The sequence below is a fragment of the Oculina patagonica genome, chromosome 9 (assembly GCF_052425735.1).
Source record: "Oculina patagonica isolate OP01 chromosome 9, crgOcupat, whole genome shotgun sequence".
Taxonomy (NCBI): Eukaryota; Metazoa; Cnidaria; class Anthozoa; order Scleractinia; family Oculinidae; genus Oculina; species Oculina patagonica.
The window spans coordinates 8,490,173-8,507,728 of NC_135766.1; the positions used below are offsets into that span (position 1 = coordinate 8,490,173).

Below are 17,556 nucleotides of genomic sequence, written 5' to 3' on the forward strand. Positions count from 1 at the left end.
TTTCAGGAGGTGTGCCGCAAACCACACCCAAATTTTCGTGAGTATCCCCCAGGTTGCGAGGTCCCAGCTATGACGCTTCGAGCTAAGTTAAGGGTAGTTTAGGAATTTTTCTTAAGTAACAAAGTTTACCTGACAGATTACAATGCATTACATTACGTTTATTACGTCAGGAGCTTTAGACACTTTATGTACTGGCTGCCGCTGTTTATATAGACAAGCGACAGGCAGGTAGTAGTTGTACTTTTAAAAATAGTTTGTGCATGCTTTTGAAACACATTTAAATTTACCGCAACAGTCTGGAAAGAGATAATCGCTAATACTACGGTCATTGACAAAACATGCAGGAACAAACTCTAGTGCTAGCCGTATAAAGACGGCCGAATAGAATAGCGGGTAGCTCAAATTACTTTTTTTCTAGGCAGTTTCGTGGTACTGAGGATTGTGCGTTCACCAATTGACGGAAAACAAAAGACTTGAATAAGACCCACTGCACAGCACAAACGCGAACCAATGAAAATTCCCACAACACTAATTCTAAGGAGACAGACCATGAACGTAATGTCGATCCTGGAAATATCTATTTGCCGTAACTGTTTATCAGTAGGATGCCTAAAATGCCTGCTATTCCACAATATTGGTTCGGCTCCATTCAATCTTATACCAATTGCAGAGCATTTTAAGAGGAGCCACCCACGATGCGAGCACTTACAGACAAGACAAAATAACTAAAGAAAAATCATGATAACGCAAAATAAATACAAACCGTTAAATTACGCGACCCTTTTTTGTTGCCTCTGAACAATCTTTTATAAACAAATACAATTCAAAAACTACATCAACCACAGTTAACAAAGTCGAGAGCCCCCAAAATCGTAGGCTTTTTAAACGGTTTTCTGTAAGCTGGCTAAGCAGGCTCTATTAAGGTTCACAGTAAGGCACAAGTAACATAATGTGTTCTGTCTATTGAGTTCATCAGTCCTCGGGACGAACTGGAGTGGTGGGTTGGACAGAGGGTCGTGCCCGGCGGGCCAACGCCCCGATACATTCAGTTTCATTTCTTCCAAAGGGGAACTTATCACAATCCATACTTTCCGGCCAGTGATAGCCGTATCTCTGCAGCTGAGGCAGGCACCTATTCCGAACTCGCCTACATAGCTGTCTGCAAGGCTTGCGTGGCACGGTACAGGGAGGGGCATACAGCGAACACACAAAAAGAGGCAGCTCAGGGGAACAATCGCTCCAAGAGCCCGGTGATGAATATAAATCAAAAAGAAGGCCCGGGTTAATCTCAGATGCTGCCTCGTCTTGTGTCCGATGGTTGAAAATGTTGGGAACCAGCGTCGTATTGTAGTGCAGACCATAACAAACAGGAATGCTCAAGGCCTCACATCGCCCTACAAAAAATGAAAGCACGCAAGTGTCAATCAAGACAGCGTTGTTGATGATTTCATTTTGACAAGCGTTGATGTGCGTGTCAATCAGAAAAAATAAAATACTTTTTTTTTGTTACTTCAACGCGTTTTGGCTTTCTGCAGCCGATAGAACATTCAAAGATATGCTAAAAAGTGACATTTTTAAGAAAGCAAGTTGCTGTGCTCAACTCTATGATCTTTAATTGCTGGATTTTTTCATTCAGCCTTATCTAGACAATTTCTGCTCCCTTCAACTACCTGCTTATTTAACAGTGTAAGCCTGGAAGTAAAAACATTAATTTCCTAAAAACCTAATGATAAAAAGGACGAAAAAGCACCGGTCATGACATGATATGGATGACGAAATTGATATACAGGTAAATTGTGACTGTTATCCAAAACCCAAAATAATCATGCGAAAGTTTGTTCGCGGCACATTGCTTTAGCTCCACAAATCTGATTTACACGAAAAGAAATGTCCTTTTCTTAAACAATACAGAAGTTATTTTATTGCAGCATTGTAATTAAGACTCCGGGAACTGCACTCAATTGTTTAAAAAATAGAGAGCTATGCGAGTCTATATAATGATCTATCACTACTGTCTGATCGGACCTCACCTGTCGCTGGCTCTAAAGGTGATACGGTAAGTTGGGGCCTGTTCTGGGGTCTATCGATACACACTTCCTCACTCCCTGTACGGGGAAACCTTTCGCAGTTGAGGGTGTCTGGCCAGTTAGAACGATATAAGTAATCTAGTGCAGGTGAACAGCTATGCTGAACTCGAAGGCAAAGCTCTCTGCACGGCTATGGTGGGGTGTCTAGAGTCGTGCAAAGAGGAGCGTAAAGCGAACACAGAAAGAGCGCCAAGTCCGGTGAGCACTTCCTGTCCACCAGTGGCCACCATCGGTGAACTTCGAGTGATGCTTCGTTTTGAGTTTCGTGTCGGAAAAAGTTTGGAAACACCGTTTTGTTGTATGGTACATTCTTACACAGGGGAACTGACATAACCTGGCATTTGCCTGAAATGAGACAAAATTCAAACTGTGGGTGTACACGTACAAAAGTTGATATCTTCACACAGTCAAGTACACGAAAACAAAATATCTTAACGTCTTACAATGAAAATGAAATGCAGCTTTCATCTTTTGATAATAATTTGTGCTTAATGCATTATCATCCGGGCTTTTTTAAAATCGAATAAGAAGAAGACGTTAGGGCAAAAATTAAGGATCGATTCTTCTATCTTAAAAAAATCTCGGGTTTTTAACATGGAGCCAAGAAACGTTATTTTTTACGTTACATTTTTTTTCTTCAGAAATAACTTTATCAGAGGAGAATCAATACCTGGGCCGGGTTGTTCGAAAGGCGATTAACGCTAACCCAGGATTAAAAGATGATCGAGGTTTTAATTTCTTTTGTTAAGAAGGGTTTTCCATAGCTAATGTTTTGTGAAGTTTGAGATTGGTCCACGTCAAAACTGGGGGAGAGATAATATAAACAGAAAGCCTCAAAGGAATGTTAAAAAATTGAAACCAAATTTCACGCTAATCCTGGATTAGCTTAATCGTGCTTTGAACAACCGGGCCCTGGACTGAAAATGATTAGCGCCTAACCTGACAACTTGATCACTCCTCCAGTTGCAGGTCCGCTGTAGCAAGGTGCCTCGCCTTTTCTTGGAAAGTGATGACATTTGTGATCTGAGGGCCATTGAAAGCCAACGTGGTCAATGATACGACTACACCTCGATCTGGCCTGAGCGCACAACTCCCTGCAGGGAGGTAAAGGGAGTGTGGTCTTCCTACAGGGTGGTACGTAGAGTCGGCACAGGAAATGCAACAACAGAAACCGGCAATCGTCGTCGCGGACAGCTATTCTAACGACTGGATCAAATTCTCTGAGGCCAGCCGAGGCTTCTTTCGCTTTCGTGTGACCGAAATAGTTTGGAAACTGTATACGCCATGGTTGAGGAAGATGATTCATACATTGGTCAGGTGGTAGTAGTGCCAGTCGACATTGTGAGGGCCTGTGAAGGGATGATTCGTTTAGGCACTTTGATGTCCCTTCCTTTGGTAAACGCCCACAGCGCATGGCAGAAGGTAACGTGAGATTAAACTTGTTTAAAAGATGCCTACAGCTCCTGGTAACTTTAAGACACAGCTCTTTGCAGGGAGGAATGGGCATCTGGGACTTATGACAGGGTGGTGCCAAAACGGAGCACAGAAAAAGTCCGAACAGAGGAGAGCACCTTCGACCTGCAAGCGCTTCAAAGTTCTTAGCGACCATCAGGGCTTGGTCTTCTGTTCGGTGATTCAGCAGGTTTGGAAACTGAGTCAGGTTATACGGCATGTTTTGACAGCGTGGAATCGTAATTGATTCACATTGACCTAATGACAAAAGAATAACACGTCATAGCTTACTTGCTAAATACCAAAACAGGGAGCTTTAAAAGTGTTTTTCTTTTACTTATTGTCCGTAATACATCAGACGGCACATTTTGGAGTTTGCCCACGGTGATTTATTCACTTCATGAATTTCAAGTTATTGTGTAATCAACCAAGTGTCTTATTCTTCACAGAGACTGATGCTACAATAGTTTGTATGATCTATCCGGATTGTAATGCGAGCCGACCAGACGTTTAACTAAGCCGATATTGCGCGATTAAGGTTATCTAGACGCAATTATGAGCCATAATTAATAATATGTAGAAAATTGCTGCTCACTTTTTTCAGAGTTCTTGAATTCCTTTATAACATTCATTTGGCAAACGTGACAAAAAAGTGTTTTCCATGGGGTGTTTGTCGCCTCTTTTAATGGTTTAAATCGCAGATTATGGCATTAGTTAGAATGTTTGGTATGTAACACCAAGTTTTTTCCTGTCAAGATGTCTTTTAAAAAAATCGTCATTCAATGAAATTTTCCGACGATCATCCCGTGAGTAATAGTTCAATGCCTATCTTCCAGCACGTTTTAAACTTTTCTTTCCATTTACCTGCAAATATTTATTGCCATTGACGAAGTTTTACTTGCAAACGTCATTTAATCTTTTTACAACAATTTCATGTCATAAAGCAGTGTCAAAAGGCGCCAGGGCGTGCCGAGAATGTGAAAGACATATTCGCCAATTGGTTCTTTTTGGTTCTGTTATCTCTCTTCTAATGGTGTTTTCGAGCTTTGTACACTGTGCCCCAATTTATCGTGAGGTATATTCTGAAGGTAATTTTCGATATGGCAAACTAAAAAGAAATTATTTAATAAAGTACACAGCTGCTATGAGTAAACAGAACGAGAGATGAGCTCAGACGTCGTAGATGGAACTGAATTGGCCATATAAAGAGGAAGACAGAAATGAATATTGCGTCACAGCTTTGGAGTGGAGGCCAGAAGGGAGAAAAAGACCGGGTAGACGAAAACCAACACGGAGGAAAATGGTTAAAGATGAAAGGCGAACAGCTGGGTGGCAGTCATGGGCGAATGTCAGAGCCCTTGCAGCAAATCGTAGTGGGTGGAAAGAGAATGTCAAAGCCTTATGTGCCTTATGGCATAGAGAGATATAGGTATTGGTAAGTAAGTATAGCTGCTTTATATAGATGCGTTTATATGAAACTCTAGCGGTAATTATATGTTGGAGTAACGTCTTATCTTTTAATTTTGTGATTGAAAAACAAAATAAAAGAAGAAGTTTAACCCAACCGTTATTCAAACTTCGTTTAGTTCTCATCTCTCCACTGGCGTGTTCTCGCTCAGCAAGAGGCCGAGAAACCCGTGTTTTGTTGTAACCCTCAGTGACGACATCTGTAAAATAAGAAAGAAGAAGTGTTAATATCATGTTATCATGTGATGAGGGGGCTCTCTTTCGTTTTCTCTGGTGTTTTTGTTGGGGGGGGGGGGAACTGTTCCGAAAAAAAAAGGGGGGGGGGGGGGGGGGGGGGGGTTAGCCATCTTTTAAGTAGTTTGCAAATTCGTTCTGCGTTCGTGGAACGACCTTATACGTAAATGTGACCCATAAGCTATCTGGTAGAGATATGAAGCTAAGTGCATGGCCACTATAAACAACATTCGTTTTTTTAACGAACAATTGAACTATGAGTCGTGACAACAACTTCGGCATCTTGTTTGACTTGATTTCTGGTTAGTTTGATTATCCAGTAAATATAAGACTGTTTACATTTCTGTGGTGGGGTTTGAACAGATAAGACAAATGTTGTCAGCTGTTTTGTGAAATCTCTTCGTTTTTGGAGCGTAACAGTTCAAACAACTTTTGCGTGGATGTGAAAAACGTTTAGTTGTTATTCGCAGTGCGTGAAAAGGCTCAACTTTATTACGTGATCCAATTTTTGGCAAAGGCAAAAAGGGAACCCTCGATCGAACTACATACCGCTCAGACATTAAACGTCGATGACAAATTAAAACATTAACACTTTCAGATAAATGCATCACAATACTACCTTGAGATAGCCTAAGCTCTTCGACTGTGCCTCTCAAACTTCTGATCTCTTCTTGCATGAAGATCACACCAGCGATCAGAACAACAACAGCCCCAGCCAACAAAACAATCACGGCTATCATCAGTCGTCCTCTTTTAGGCTCTGTCTTGCTCTTACTCTCCCTCATAATGGCGGGTGAAAATATCTTTGTCTAATTTGGAAGAGAAGCACGTTCGCTTCGCATCCCTTCCGCTTCTAGACTGAAAAAGGTTTGGTTTTGTTGATTGCACAGCAGCTGACAGGGTACGATTGCCAAGAGTCTGGGGAGACAGTGGTAAAAATCTGTTTGCCTAATGTTTGAATCAGGATATCAATTTTTCAGACTCCGGAAAGATACTATTGTTTAGTCAGCTTGTACAGGTTATAGGTCCGCATTGGTTCGCATTATCTTTTAAAAGAATATGCTTTCATCAAAAAGGTGTTAAAAGATTTGCCAAAAAAGTAACGGTATCCGGTAACGGAATATTAAATAGTATGGATATAATTAAGAAGGGTATGATCCCTGTTGTATCATGTTCCCTAAAATATCACAAACATAACTTTTGTTCCCGTGTTTCAACTTTATTTTCCTTTATCTCCCTTGTTCCCAATTATTTTATGGCCATATTTTCTTGTTCCCTGAAATTACTGGGGGAGCCTCAAAAATAAAAATTGGACGTTTGACTAACTCATCAATTTGTCATTTTTCACGCAATCACTTGAAATTTTGTCCCGAGGAGGTTATTCTCAAGTGTAATCATGATGAGAACTGAACCGTTTTCTCTCGTTCACTTTTTCTCAATCTGAACTAACCCACAATGTGGAAATTGTCGTAAACGAACTTTATACACTGAAAGCCGTGATCTTTTCATTTGATTGGCAAATAATCACTTCTCATTTACGTCAAATCATGCTGTGTAAATTATCACCACCCGTTTTCTTCTGTCATTACTGTTGTTTGTCAAATCAATTTTCTACTCTTTACAAATATGTCAGTCGCATTCCTTACATAACAACCACATTTTTCACAACAGAAAATTCCTTAGGGAATCAAACTGCGGTATTTTATGCTTGTGAACCAGACCTTTGTAAATAAAGAGAATCCTTGATAAATGTTCATTTGCATTTCAAGGATGAAAACGGCAGCAACAAAACGTTTATAAATAAAACTGCTCGAGCGATCTGTGGTCATAGCTTAAAATATAAAAAACGTTTAAAACAGATCTAAAAAATATAAAAGAGTCTGCAAATTTTCGATCGTCTTCTGTGTCGATTCTGTGGTCTTCTTCAGAGAATGAAGGTTTTTGCGGGGTTCGCAGAATTCTAATAAGCTAGGTGGACGTTATTGTTCGTTGCCCTCCTGGGGGAGCAACCAGCAATGCGTAAACCCTTGGGAAGGGCGCCCTTTCATTTAGGCACGGACCATTAGAAATAACCGGAGGGGGTGAGGGAGGGGGAGGGGGGTAAAAATTTTCGGTGCAGGAATTTAATTTGAAGGCCTACTTATCTGCAGGAATTTTTTTTCTCGCCCAAAGACACAGGTCTTTTTTTGTAACGCATCTATGATTTGCGCAACAATTATCATTATTAAATAGCATTATTGTTTCATTTTTCAGATTCGTTCTCTGAATTAAGCGACATTTAAATTTAGGGACCGTTCATTTTTTATGGGGTAGGGGGGCTAAAGGGATTTGATAGATAGTGCCTGTTAAATATAATCCCCTCCTCCCTATTAGAAATTTTTAATCTGGTCCCTCAACAAAAAAGATGAAAAAGATGACAGCTAAAACTTATCAAGCTAAACTTTATAATATCAGACAAAATTGCAGTTTAAGTGATAATAATAATACTGTTTGTGCTTTTGATTAACTGTTTACTGATGGGACGCGATTGTTAGGGTGGGTCAGGTGTGTTTGCAACCAAATAGTTGATAGGATTGAGTTGATGCTGTTCTCTTGGTACATGACAAAGTAGAGGAGTCGGGGGGCATGCTCCCCCGGGAAAATTTTAATTTTCAGAGCCTCAGAAACGCTATTTTAACCATTCTGATGGACGTTTATAGATGCCATCATACAACCGCTTGCAGGATTTTTTTTTTCGACAAGTTTCCCTTGCAGGAATTTTTGGTAAAAGCCCCCCCCCCCCCCCCGGTTATTTCTAATGGTCCGTCCCTTACAGTGTTTCTGTCTAAGAAAGAATGTAAGGCATCCAGAAACAGTCTATTGTTCTTGCTGCTTACACCTGTTTCAAGAATTTCGGCGTAACTTGGATGTATGTCGTGGCCGGTTTCACATGCGGCCACGACATACAACATGCGGAAACCGGCCACGACATACATCCAAGTTACGCCGAAATTCTTGAAACAGGTGTAAGCAGCAAGAACAACAGACTGTTTCTGGATGCCTTACATTCTTTCTTAAACAGAAACACTGTAAATGATAGGGCGCCCTTCCCAAGAGTTTGCGCATCGCTGGTTGCTCCCCTTGGGGGGCAACGAACAATAACGTCGACCTAGCTTACTAGAATTCCGCGAACCTCGCAAAAACCATCATTCTCTGAAGAAGACTGCAGAAGGCGATCGAAAATTTAGAGACTCTTATATTTTTTAGATCTGTTTTAAAATTTTAAAAAAGCGTTTATAGATAGCCTTTTACTGGAAACATTCGTTGGGAAATTCGGATTTGGATTTTCAAATAATACACGAAATCCGAAAATCCTACACCGAGATGTATTTCAACACAGGTGTTTTAAAATTCAACAACGCTGTTCAACATGTCACGCGACACTGTTGCAACACAAATTTTTACAAAATATAAACCTTTTTCCCTAGAAATTATAACAATAGCATAGCGGTACCAAAATTATGTTGTCTGGCTTTTTTTCTATGATACCAATTTGAAATTAAACTTTTTAACTTTTTGATGTGAGCGAAGGGAAGATTTTCAACTGACTACTATTTCTAATTTTTATGGTACAAGTGGGGAATGACAATTTAGAAAATTTGAGGCAGGAAACTGGATTTAAGTTGGCGCTGTCTCGGCGGCTCATTGGGTCCATTGGTGACAAATAAACAAAAAATATTCGTTTTCTATCACAGCCAATATTCATTTATTATCGAAAAATCCTTTGTTTTGCTTTCTAAGTCTTCTTTCACAAAACATAACTAACAAAACCAATAAAGTGGCAATATGGGTCGTTAGGTTCCTTCCTACATAAAACAATTCCTGTTCCGTCATTGGTTAAAGAAACAATATATAAACAACACAGACAATGACCAAGGGTAGCCCCAAAAACAAAGGCATCTACAATACACAATAGACTACTACCAAATAAAAACCACAATAAATTACGCGTTATCACAAAAACAAGTGTTCTTCGTTCTCCTGTTTATATTCTTCTGGAGCTGTGAAATCTACAAAATGTTCAAGTTCAGTCACATTGCGTGGTCAAAACTCTTTTCCAACATCCGACAGCACTTTACAAACTGCTAGGTTTCCTTTGATCAATCCCTCTACGGCGTAAGGTATATTGTACTTGGCACAAAATCGCTTGAGAATCTTCGATGCCAGAGGTAAACTGTGGCGCGGCAAGGTGGGCCATATATGATGCTCCACCTGGTATGCAAGACCACCGCTGAACCACATGTTAAAGACCGTGGGCGTGATATCGCGCGTGGAGCGCACCTGCAGGCGGATAAAATCAGTGTCCTTCATTTCCTCGCTTGTAAAGATTTCCATTGCGTTATGACCGACAGTGAACACCACTGCAATGAATAGGCCACCAAGTGATTGACAGACGATATGAAAGACGGCTCGGGAAGCTGTTGTTTCCAGCAGCGACGTTATGTATATCACTGCAATGTAATGAACCACCAGCGTGGTAATCTCTGCGATCTTCATGGCCAAACCGCCCACGTATTTGTGCACAGGCTCGAACTGAAACAGCAGCGATTGCAGTAGCCACGATATCCGCGCAGCAGCCATAAGTGGCAAGTAAAAGAACTTTTGATGCCTAACCATGAACCTGGGAAGGTCCTTGAGATCTTCGGAGTCGCCCTCGATGATCTTCTCTGACCACAACAGTAGCGGCATTGTCAAGATGTCTGGGTCCCCGCCAGCTTGGGTGTGTACTACATTCGGTGAGGCATGGTGATGGTTATGCTTCATCTTCCACCAAGAGGTAGAGAACCCCTGCCATAAGTTGCCGATGACGAGCCCAGCCAAGTTGTTGTAAATGCGGTTTGTAAATACCTGGTGGTGAAGGAAATCATGAGCCAGCCAACCACACTGCTGCCAGAAAAGAGCCAACAGAACACCACCTATGATCGCACCAGGCATGCCATTCAGCAACACAATTGCAGCGAGTGCCATGCCAAGAATAGCGACGTTGGATGCCACCTTGAACAAATAATACAACTTAGAAGATTCAAACGCACGAGCCTTCATCAGCTCGGATTTCATGGCTGTGATATCTCGTCTATAGTCAACTTCGTTCTGGGCATCCCCGGAAGTGGAACTCGAATCTTTCACCAGCTCACCAACATAGAACCGAGACAGCCAGCTGTAGACTGCAGCGGGGTGGAAGGCGCTGAACACATCGGTGGCATCTTGCCCTGCATGCGTGAAAATGATATTTCCTCCTGGATGTTCCTTGCCAAAGTGGGACACGTTGTAAACGTTGCCCTTGATTGCAATCCATGCTGGTGAGCCGTTAGCGCCGTTGTGTTCCTTTAACTCTTTCTGAGTGATGAAAACAGGTTCACCTGCTTCCGCTGTGGACTTGTCGTCTCCGGTCACAACTGCACTCTTACGGTTAATGGTGTTTGGTGCCATGATAAACTGATTCTTTTTTACTGAAGAAAAACAATAATTGTTTCTTTGTTATGCACAAATCAATAAATCAATGAAAATAAATTTAATTGTTACCCTTGGTAAGCGCATATTTCCTCAATAAATGCAGTTACAGTATGTCTTATATAAGTAATCTCTCGCAGCTTGAATATAGAGGAGAAGCCACGAGCCAAGCGGCCCACACTGCCGGAGCTTATCCCGGTTTCCGTAGCATTAAGCGGCTAGGAATATTTCTACTCCTCCCTGAATGGGATGCTAGTCCATTGCAGGGTTCCCCCCAGCATTATGTCGCCGGTACCCATTTATACACCTGGGTGGAGAGAGGCACTATGAGAGTAAAGTGTCTTGCAGCTTGAATGTATTAAATTATAATTATATAATTTATAATCTCTATCGTTAAGTGAAAAGAGCCTTGATAACGATTCGACGTCATAAGGATCATAAGGTGACAACAATGATTCATTCTATAATTAATTTTTAGGCGGTGACGCCTATATGCTATGGCCCGGTGGACGGCCGTGTGAGGAGTGAAAGATTACTCCAACCGAGTAGCACTGGGAACTAGGCACTTTGTTGTTTACTCAGTTTCGGTACGCCATCTTTGATTGTCAATGAGTACGAATCAACTATAAGAGCATCCATCGGCAAAACGCGTTTGATTTCTAACGTACAGTTAAACGGAGTTTTGGGGTCAGGAGAGAATGATGTACTGGATAATTGTGAGCTCACTTAAAGAACTTTTTTACCGTTGTACGTGGATTCGAAGTCGGCATACGTGATGGCAGACTAAGTTGACTGATGTTGAATTTGACGAGTGAAGGCCGGTTAGTGTCATAACTTTTGAAACGGGCTTTCCAAAAGGGAGACCGATGGCAGCAGTATCTTGATTAGATTGCAAAGGTGAGCTACCGTCGCTTGCATCTAAGCGTGAACACGTGCTGCCGAAACATGATCTAATTGGGTATCAAACGTGGCATGATTGGTCATCAAACGTTTGAAGTTTAGCAGACCATAACGGCAACTTTCGCGCCGAAACTTCAACACATTCCGGTTTCGAAACAGTCGAAATGGCGGAAAGATTGGATATCAAGACTTCCTTCGACAATGATCCTGATCTGTGTCGATATGCATTTGCAGGGTCACTTGAATCACTTCTGGTGCAAAGTTTTGCCTGTTCTCAGTGTTTATGGTGATTATTTTGAGCGTGAAAGTTGTCGTTACGTTCTGCTAAACTTCAAAGTTTCATGACGAAACATGCCATGTTTGATACCCAATTAGATCATGTTTCGGCGGCTCGTGTTCACGCTTAGATGCAAGCGACGGTATCTGAAATCATTGTTTGCTTTGACGTGCATTGTTGTCGATAATATTTAACTTTTCCCTTCGCGACTCGCCATCTTCCTTTTACTGCTTTTGATAATATTTATTCGGGTATTTATCTCAAGCCATTAAAAATAACACAGTGACGGTATCCGTATTCCTATTTGTACGAGAAGCCAGAGTTCAGAAAGAACTTCTACCCTATTGCTGATTTAGCTGATCTAAAATGTTTTGTTTGATAAGTTGCATAAATGCATGTAAGTGATTCTAGTAAGCGGTGTTGACTTCATTACATTTCAGAGTTCAGACCATTTCAATACGGAAATGTCACACAATCTTCAGTATCGGCTAGGTGTGGAAATCAATCCTGGGCCTTTCTGTTGCTAAATGACGAAGTTCATAATGATTTAATGTATTTATCTTATCGTACTGTAGGTTTGTAATGTATTGGAGGTTCGTTTTGTAGTCAAGGCAAATAAAAATTAAAATGAATGAGAAAAATGCAATTTCTGGGATCATTGTAAAGCGTCATCGCCTGTGCATGCATGTATGCGTGCCGGTTATTCCTAATGCTATTTGAAAACAGACATAAATCATAGGTGTTGATACAAAAGGCGAATTTTTATCACAAAATTTCGAGAGGAAAGATCTGCTGTTAAAAATACATATCTGCTGTAAATTTGCAGTCGTTAGTGAACGTAAGTAAAATTTAAACACGCATAAATTATGCGAAGAAGACAGAAGGTTCAGTTAACCCAATAAAGGCCTTATCACGGTTTTCGACGCCATCTTGACGAGTAGGCAAAGCGGGTAGAAATGACAGTGTTTGTATGGGAATCCGCATTCTGGACAACTTATGAATTGTAAAGTTAAGATACTAGACAAAAGTTTTTATTCGCCGAGTTTGAAGGATATAGCTGGGCTCGAAAGCGTTCAGTTACGTTTTTAATTTCCCATACATTTGTCTAAAAATTCTCCCGCGAAGCGCGTCATTCATGCGGAAAAAAATACAGACAGTTAAAAACATAACTGAACTCTTTTTAGCCTAGCTACATCCTTCAAACTCGGCAAATAAAAACGTTTGCCTAGTATCTTAAGTTTACAATTCATATTAAAGTTGTCCAGAATTCAATTTTTGTTAAAGATATTTGCCGTCGGATTCCCATACAAACACTGTAATTTCTACCCGCTTGGCCTTCTCGTCAAGATGGCGTCGAAAACCGTGATACGGGAAAAGTCCTAATTGAAACTATCCAAATTTAATCCCAAATTGGACAGTTGTAAGAAATTAAGGAAAAATAGCTGCGCTGACAATATAGCATTTACTGACAGCTATATAATTATGTGTGAAACATTTTATCACGACGATAGAATGTGGTAATTCAGGAATAGATTCAAAACTCAATAGTTGAACTTTATTCAATGAAAATGACAATCGAAATTTGAAAACAGTAAATAAGTAATACAACTTGAGCCCTTTTATGGCTAGCGAATGTCTGGGGCTTTGTGACGTTTTTCAATACTTTTTAGAGTAATTCCTTTTACACCTCGAATTGAAAATTAATGTCGAATAAGAACAGCCAAAAATATATATACACGTGATGTCATTTAGTAAACTTCTACTTGGCACTATGAAGCGAGCATTTTATACTCATTAGTGAAATATTTGGACTTAAACTGTACTTAAGCATTTGGGAGGCGCGGTGGGTGGCCCAATGGAATAGCGCGCTGGACTCCGGATCTGAGCGGTTCGTTTTCAAGCCCTAGCCGGGGCAATACACTTTACTGTTAAAGTACCTCGGGTACCGGCGGTAACACTGCGATGGAATAGAATCCCATACTCCTATAGCTAGTCGCACGGAAACCGGCCACATTGCTAGACACGAACGCAGTCTTCTTTTACCATATGCATTTTAGCGAGGGGGAAAAGGCGTAATGCAAAAGACACCTAAGTACGAGAGAAATTTGACAGTTCATTGGTTTTTTTTACTACAGGACAATGTAACAGGAATTACGAAACAAGGGTTTTTGTTTATAAAACTGACAACGGTACTACCTAAAATTATCTTCTACATTAGAGGAAAACTCATCAAACTTTGAAATGAACATAGCTATCACAAATCAAACATTTATGCAAGGTCGCACCAGTAGCTGTCGTTATAATAAAAATACTGAAAGGAGATCGATCTGATAAAAATATCTACGAACCAGAATTCGACAGAAAGCTGCTTTAGCCGGTAAGATCTAAGGACGTTTACAGACTGCCATGTAAAATGGTGGCCACCATCAGGCCGCCGAACTATCGAAAGGAAAACTGTATGGTTATCCAACACGATAATTTTTTCCTACTAAAGACTAAAAGGGACAGGAGATATGAAAGGTAATAAGAGATATTTCGCGATGAACATGAATATATTTCGCTATTCGGCCATGCGTGAAAAAGCGAGAAAATAAAATACCTCTATAAAATCTCACTGGAGAAACCAACTTTTTAACAAAATCGCGTTGACCTGCGTAGAGTAATACAGGATTAAAATAAAGTGCATTTATGTCACATGGCAGTGTTAGTTGCTTTTAAAAAGCGTTTAGGTTTTTAACTTTATTTTTTATTTTTTCGCGATGCTAAAACAACGAAAGATAATTCTTATTCCTCTCCGGAAAATAAAATGCACAAGATTAATTACATTTTGCAGACGAATGGCCTTTCTATTCTGTGCTTACAGATATTGTCTTAAAATGACAATAAGACAATACTATCGATTTCATTTGCATAACAAGAGCTTTGGCACTGTGGCGTGACAACGTGGTATGATTGTGTGATTGCATAACCAGACAGTTCTGAAGGTCGCTCAAGGGCACGCTGGATCTGCATAATCGCTTTTAAACAACTGTTTAGTTCATGAATTCAAATTTAGCACGGCGAGCAGACACACACAACCTGCTATTTTTGCTTTCCTTAATTTAGTTAGTGCTACCGTGAAAATACAATGAAAATACTGACTTGACTTTAATATCGGCTTGTATAAAATCAAGTGTATTCACAAAGCATCAGAAAATTTTAAAAGGCGGCTGGTAAAAATTAATAATTATATAAAGCTGCGTATTTGTAAGTCAAGTTTACATTTCATCCAGTCGCACAGATAATGAGCGAAATAGCTGAGAGCAGTTGCTACTCTAGAAGCTACTTACACTGAAAACATCCTACGTTCAAAAGAACTTCAAAATAATTATGATTCATGTTAAGACTACTTTAAGTTACCTTTCTTTTTAGGCTTCCCAATCAACCGCTAGTGATCTTTGCGTTTCAGTCCCGGGTTTCAGTGCCACATCATAATGACAACAGTCCAATGTAGGTCGTCTGTATAAAAGCATGGACAGTGGAAAGAACTCCCTGATTCTTAGTTATACAAGAGATACAACCACTTCTTACTGCAAATTCCGCGCCATGCGGAAACGCTGTGGGAAGCTTCAGACGGCTCTGGTTTCTGATGTCTGGCCCGCGCGAGGATGAGGAGGTCGCCGAGCAGACTGGGCACCCCGTGTTGCGCTCGTGCTGGTCTCGTGTTCGTGCGTGTTGCAATGTCTCTTTGAATAAATTTGTATTTTGATTCTTGTGTAAATTTGACCTATAAGCCATCCCTAAGGAATAATTATTAAGGAGGGTTGAAAAGGGGTTTTCCGTGAACCGTGATCGGCGCCTATTTGTAATTGCCGTGAATCATGAAAGAGATAATTTATTTCCCTTGATCCGTGAACGAAAGTACTCCCGTGATTCGTGAAATAACTAATTTATTTCGCGAGATACGTGAACATGGTCTATAATAAGCTCATTTTTAATTTACTGAAATATTCAATGTTTATAGTAGTAATGTATGTTAGAAATGCCAGAACTCGAGAACGTTTGCGGAACTTGATGTTCCAAGATCAAGTCTGTCAACAAAGAACAAAATGCCACGCTCGTTACGCACAACCAAGACTACCAATTGCAATCGTAGACATGTTCAGACGGCATTCAGTTGTGAATTATTGTAAATTTAGTATTTTACAGCATGAAAAACAATTATTTTATGTGTATATGCGATAATCAAAAAGGTCGACACGTCAGTTTTGTAGTACTATATGGGTGAAAAATAAAATCAAATGCTGAATTATGCGTTATTCGTGAAATGTCTGTTTTAATCCCCGTGAACCGTGCCGCCCCTACTGTGCCCCTCTACCCCCACCCCTTTTCGACCCTCTGTAAAGTGTAAAAAATATACGATTTCTCCTTTGAATTGACTAACATTGTATCACGGTCGTTACATCATTATTTTTGGGGGGAAGCAAAGGGTTTATGCGTGACGCGCGAAAAGGGAATAAAAAGACCGTGGCGTGTGAAAATATGGCAAAAATTAGACCGTAATGCGCAAAAATAGCTAGAAAAAGCACGTGATTCGTGAATTCTGCTACCCGCTTTTTGGGCCTTGTGAACTTTTACAAAAGCCTCCTTTCAGTATTGTTAATTGCAAGAACAGCTTCATCTGAAAGGAAGGTTCCGGCGTCGAAATAACAATTAACTTGAGTATTTTCCACGACTAAACTGAATAAGGTTCTTCACTAGAATTCCGTTGACCTGATCCAAAACTGAGTATATCGAGTTGTCTCTCTGATTACAACGTAGATTAAAATGTAGTTGAAAACAAAGATGGCGAATATTTGTCCTCGGGGGGGGGGGGGGGGGGGGGGGATACTCCGGCTTGTAAATGGCGGGGATGATCGAAGGATTTTTTTGGGTTTGAAATTTTCGATTCCGGGATTTTTTTGGGTTGAAAAAGTTGGCAAATATTTTTTTGGGTGACTTGATTTAAATAGGGGATTTTTTTGGGTATTAATAACGAACTAAAGTGCCTTGGCGCGGCCTTGGCGTATTTATGGTATGATGAATAAAAAACACGAGCGTTCAATTTTTTATGATTTTCTTTGTGTTATATTATTGCCCCTCCTGGCAATTTAGGAGTAATTTGACAAGGGATTTTTTTTTTGGGGGGGGGGGGGGCTATTTTTGGTCCAGGGATTTTTTTGGGTAATGTCGGAAGACTTAGGGATTTTTTGGGGTTCTGAGTTTTGCCTCCATTTGATCATCACCGTCATTTACAAGCCGGAGTACCCCCCTGGGATATTTGTGGCAGCCGGGCGGTTCATAAACGAACGCGTTTTTTTTTTTTAAAAAAAAATATAAATATGTGTTTATAGTGGTCATGCACTTAGCTTCATATCTCAACGAGATAGCTAGTTTACAGGTATGCCACTGAAACAGAGGAAACAAATAATTTATAAATGAACATAACAAGGTTAAAAATCCCAACTGGCAGGAGGCAGACCAGTTGGCTATATACAAAGCGTGGTCGAGGATTTTAACTCGGGACAACCGAGAAACAATAAATCCAGCTAGTGGCAAGGGCAGGCCTCGAACCGGTGACCTCCGGATTACAACACCAGCGCCCCAAACCACTCGGCCACGCTTGCCTCC

At 40.5% G+C, this 17,556-nt stretch overlaps 2 protein-coding genes and 1 long non-coding RNA gene across 3 annotated transcripts in view; 1 reads left to right on the top strand and 2 right to left on the bottom strand.

The window, feature by feature from the left end:
* The window catches only part of LOC144665824 (uncharacterized), a 259,439-nt gene that overhangs the window by 140,579 nt on the left and 101,304 nt on the right, over positions 1 to 17,556 (top strand). The gene's annotated exons all lie outside the window — the stretch shown is intronic.
* Positions 766 to 6,256, bottom strand: LOC144665877 (uncharacterized). The gene is made up of 5 exons (XM_078527159.1): positions 5,860 to 6,256; positions 5,105 to 5,206; positions 3,027 to 3,797; positions 2,031 to 2,432; positions 766 to 1,394 (listed from the first exon to the last, which is right to left on the bottom strand). The coding sequence occupies exons 1-4, from the start codon at positions 6,023 to 6,025 to the stop codon at positions 2,218 to 2,220; spliced, it is 1,254 nt and encodes a 417-aa protein (XP_078383285.1). The 5' UTR covers positions 6,026 to 6,256; the 3' UTR covers positions 766 to 1,394; positions 2,031 to 2,217.
* On the bottom strand, positions 8,962 to 15,584 carry LOC144665638 (uncharacterized). The gene is made up of 2 exons (XM_078526901.1): positions 15,307 to 15,584; positions 8,962 to 10,729 (listed from the first exon to the last, which is right to left on the bottom strand). Exon 2 carries the CDS (start codon positions 10,707 to 10,709, stop codon positions 9,324 to 9,326), a length of 1,386 nt encoding a protein of 461 aa, XP_078383027.1. The 5' UTR covers positions 10,710 to 10,729; positions 15,307 to 15,584; the 3' UTR covers positions 8,962 to 9,323.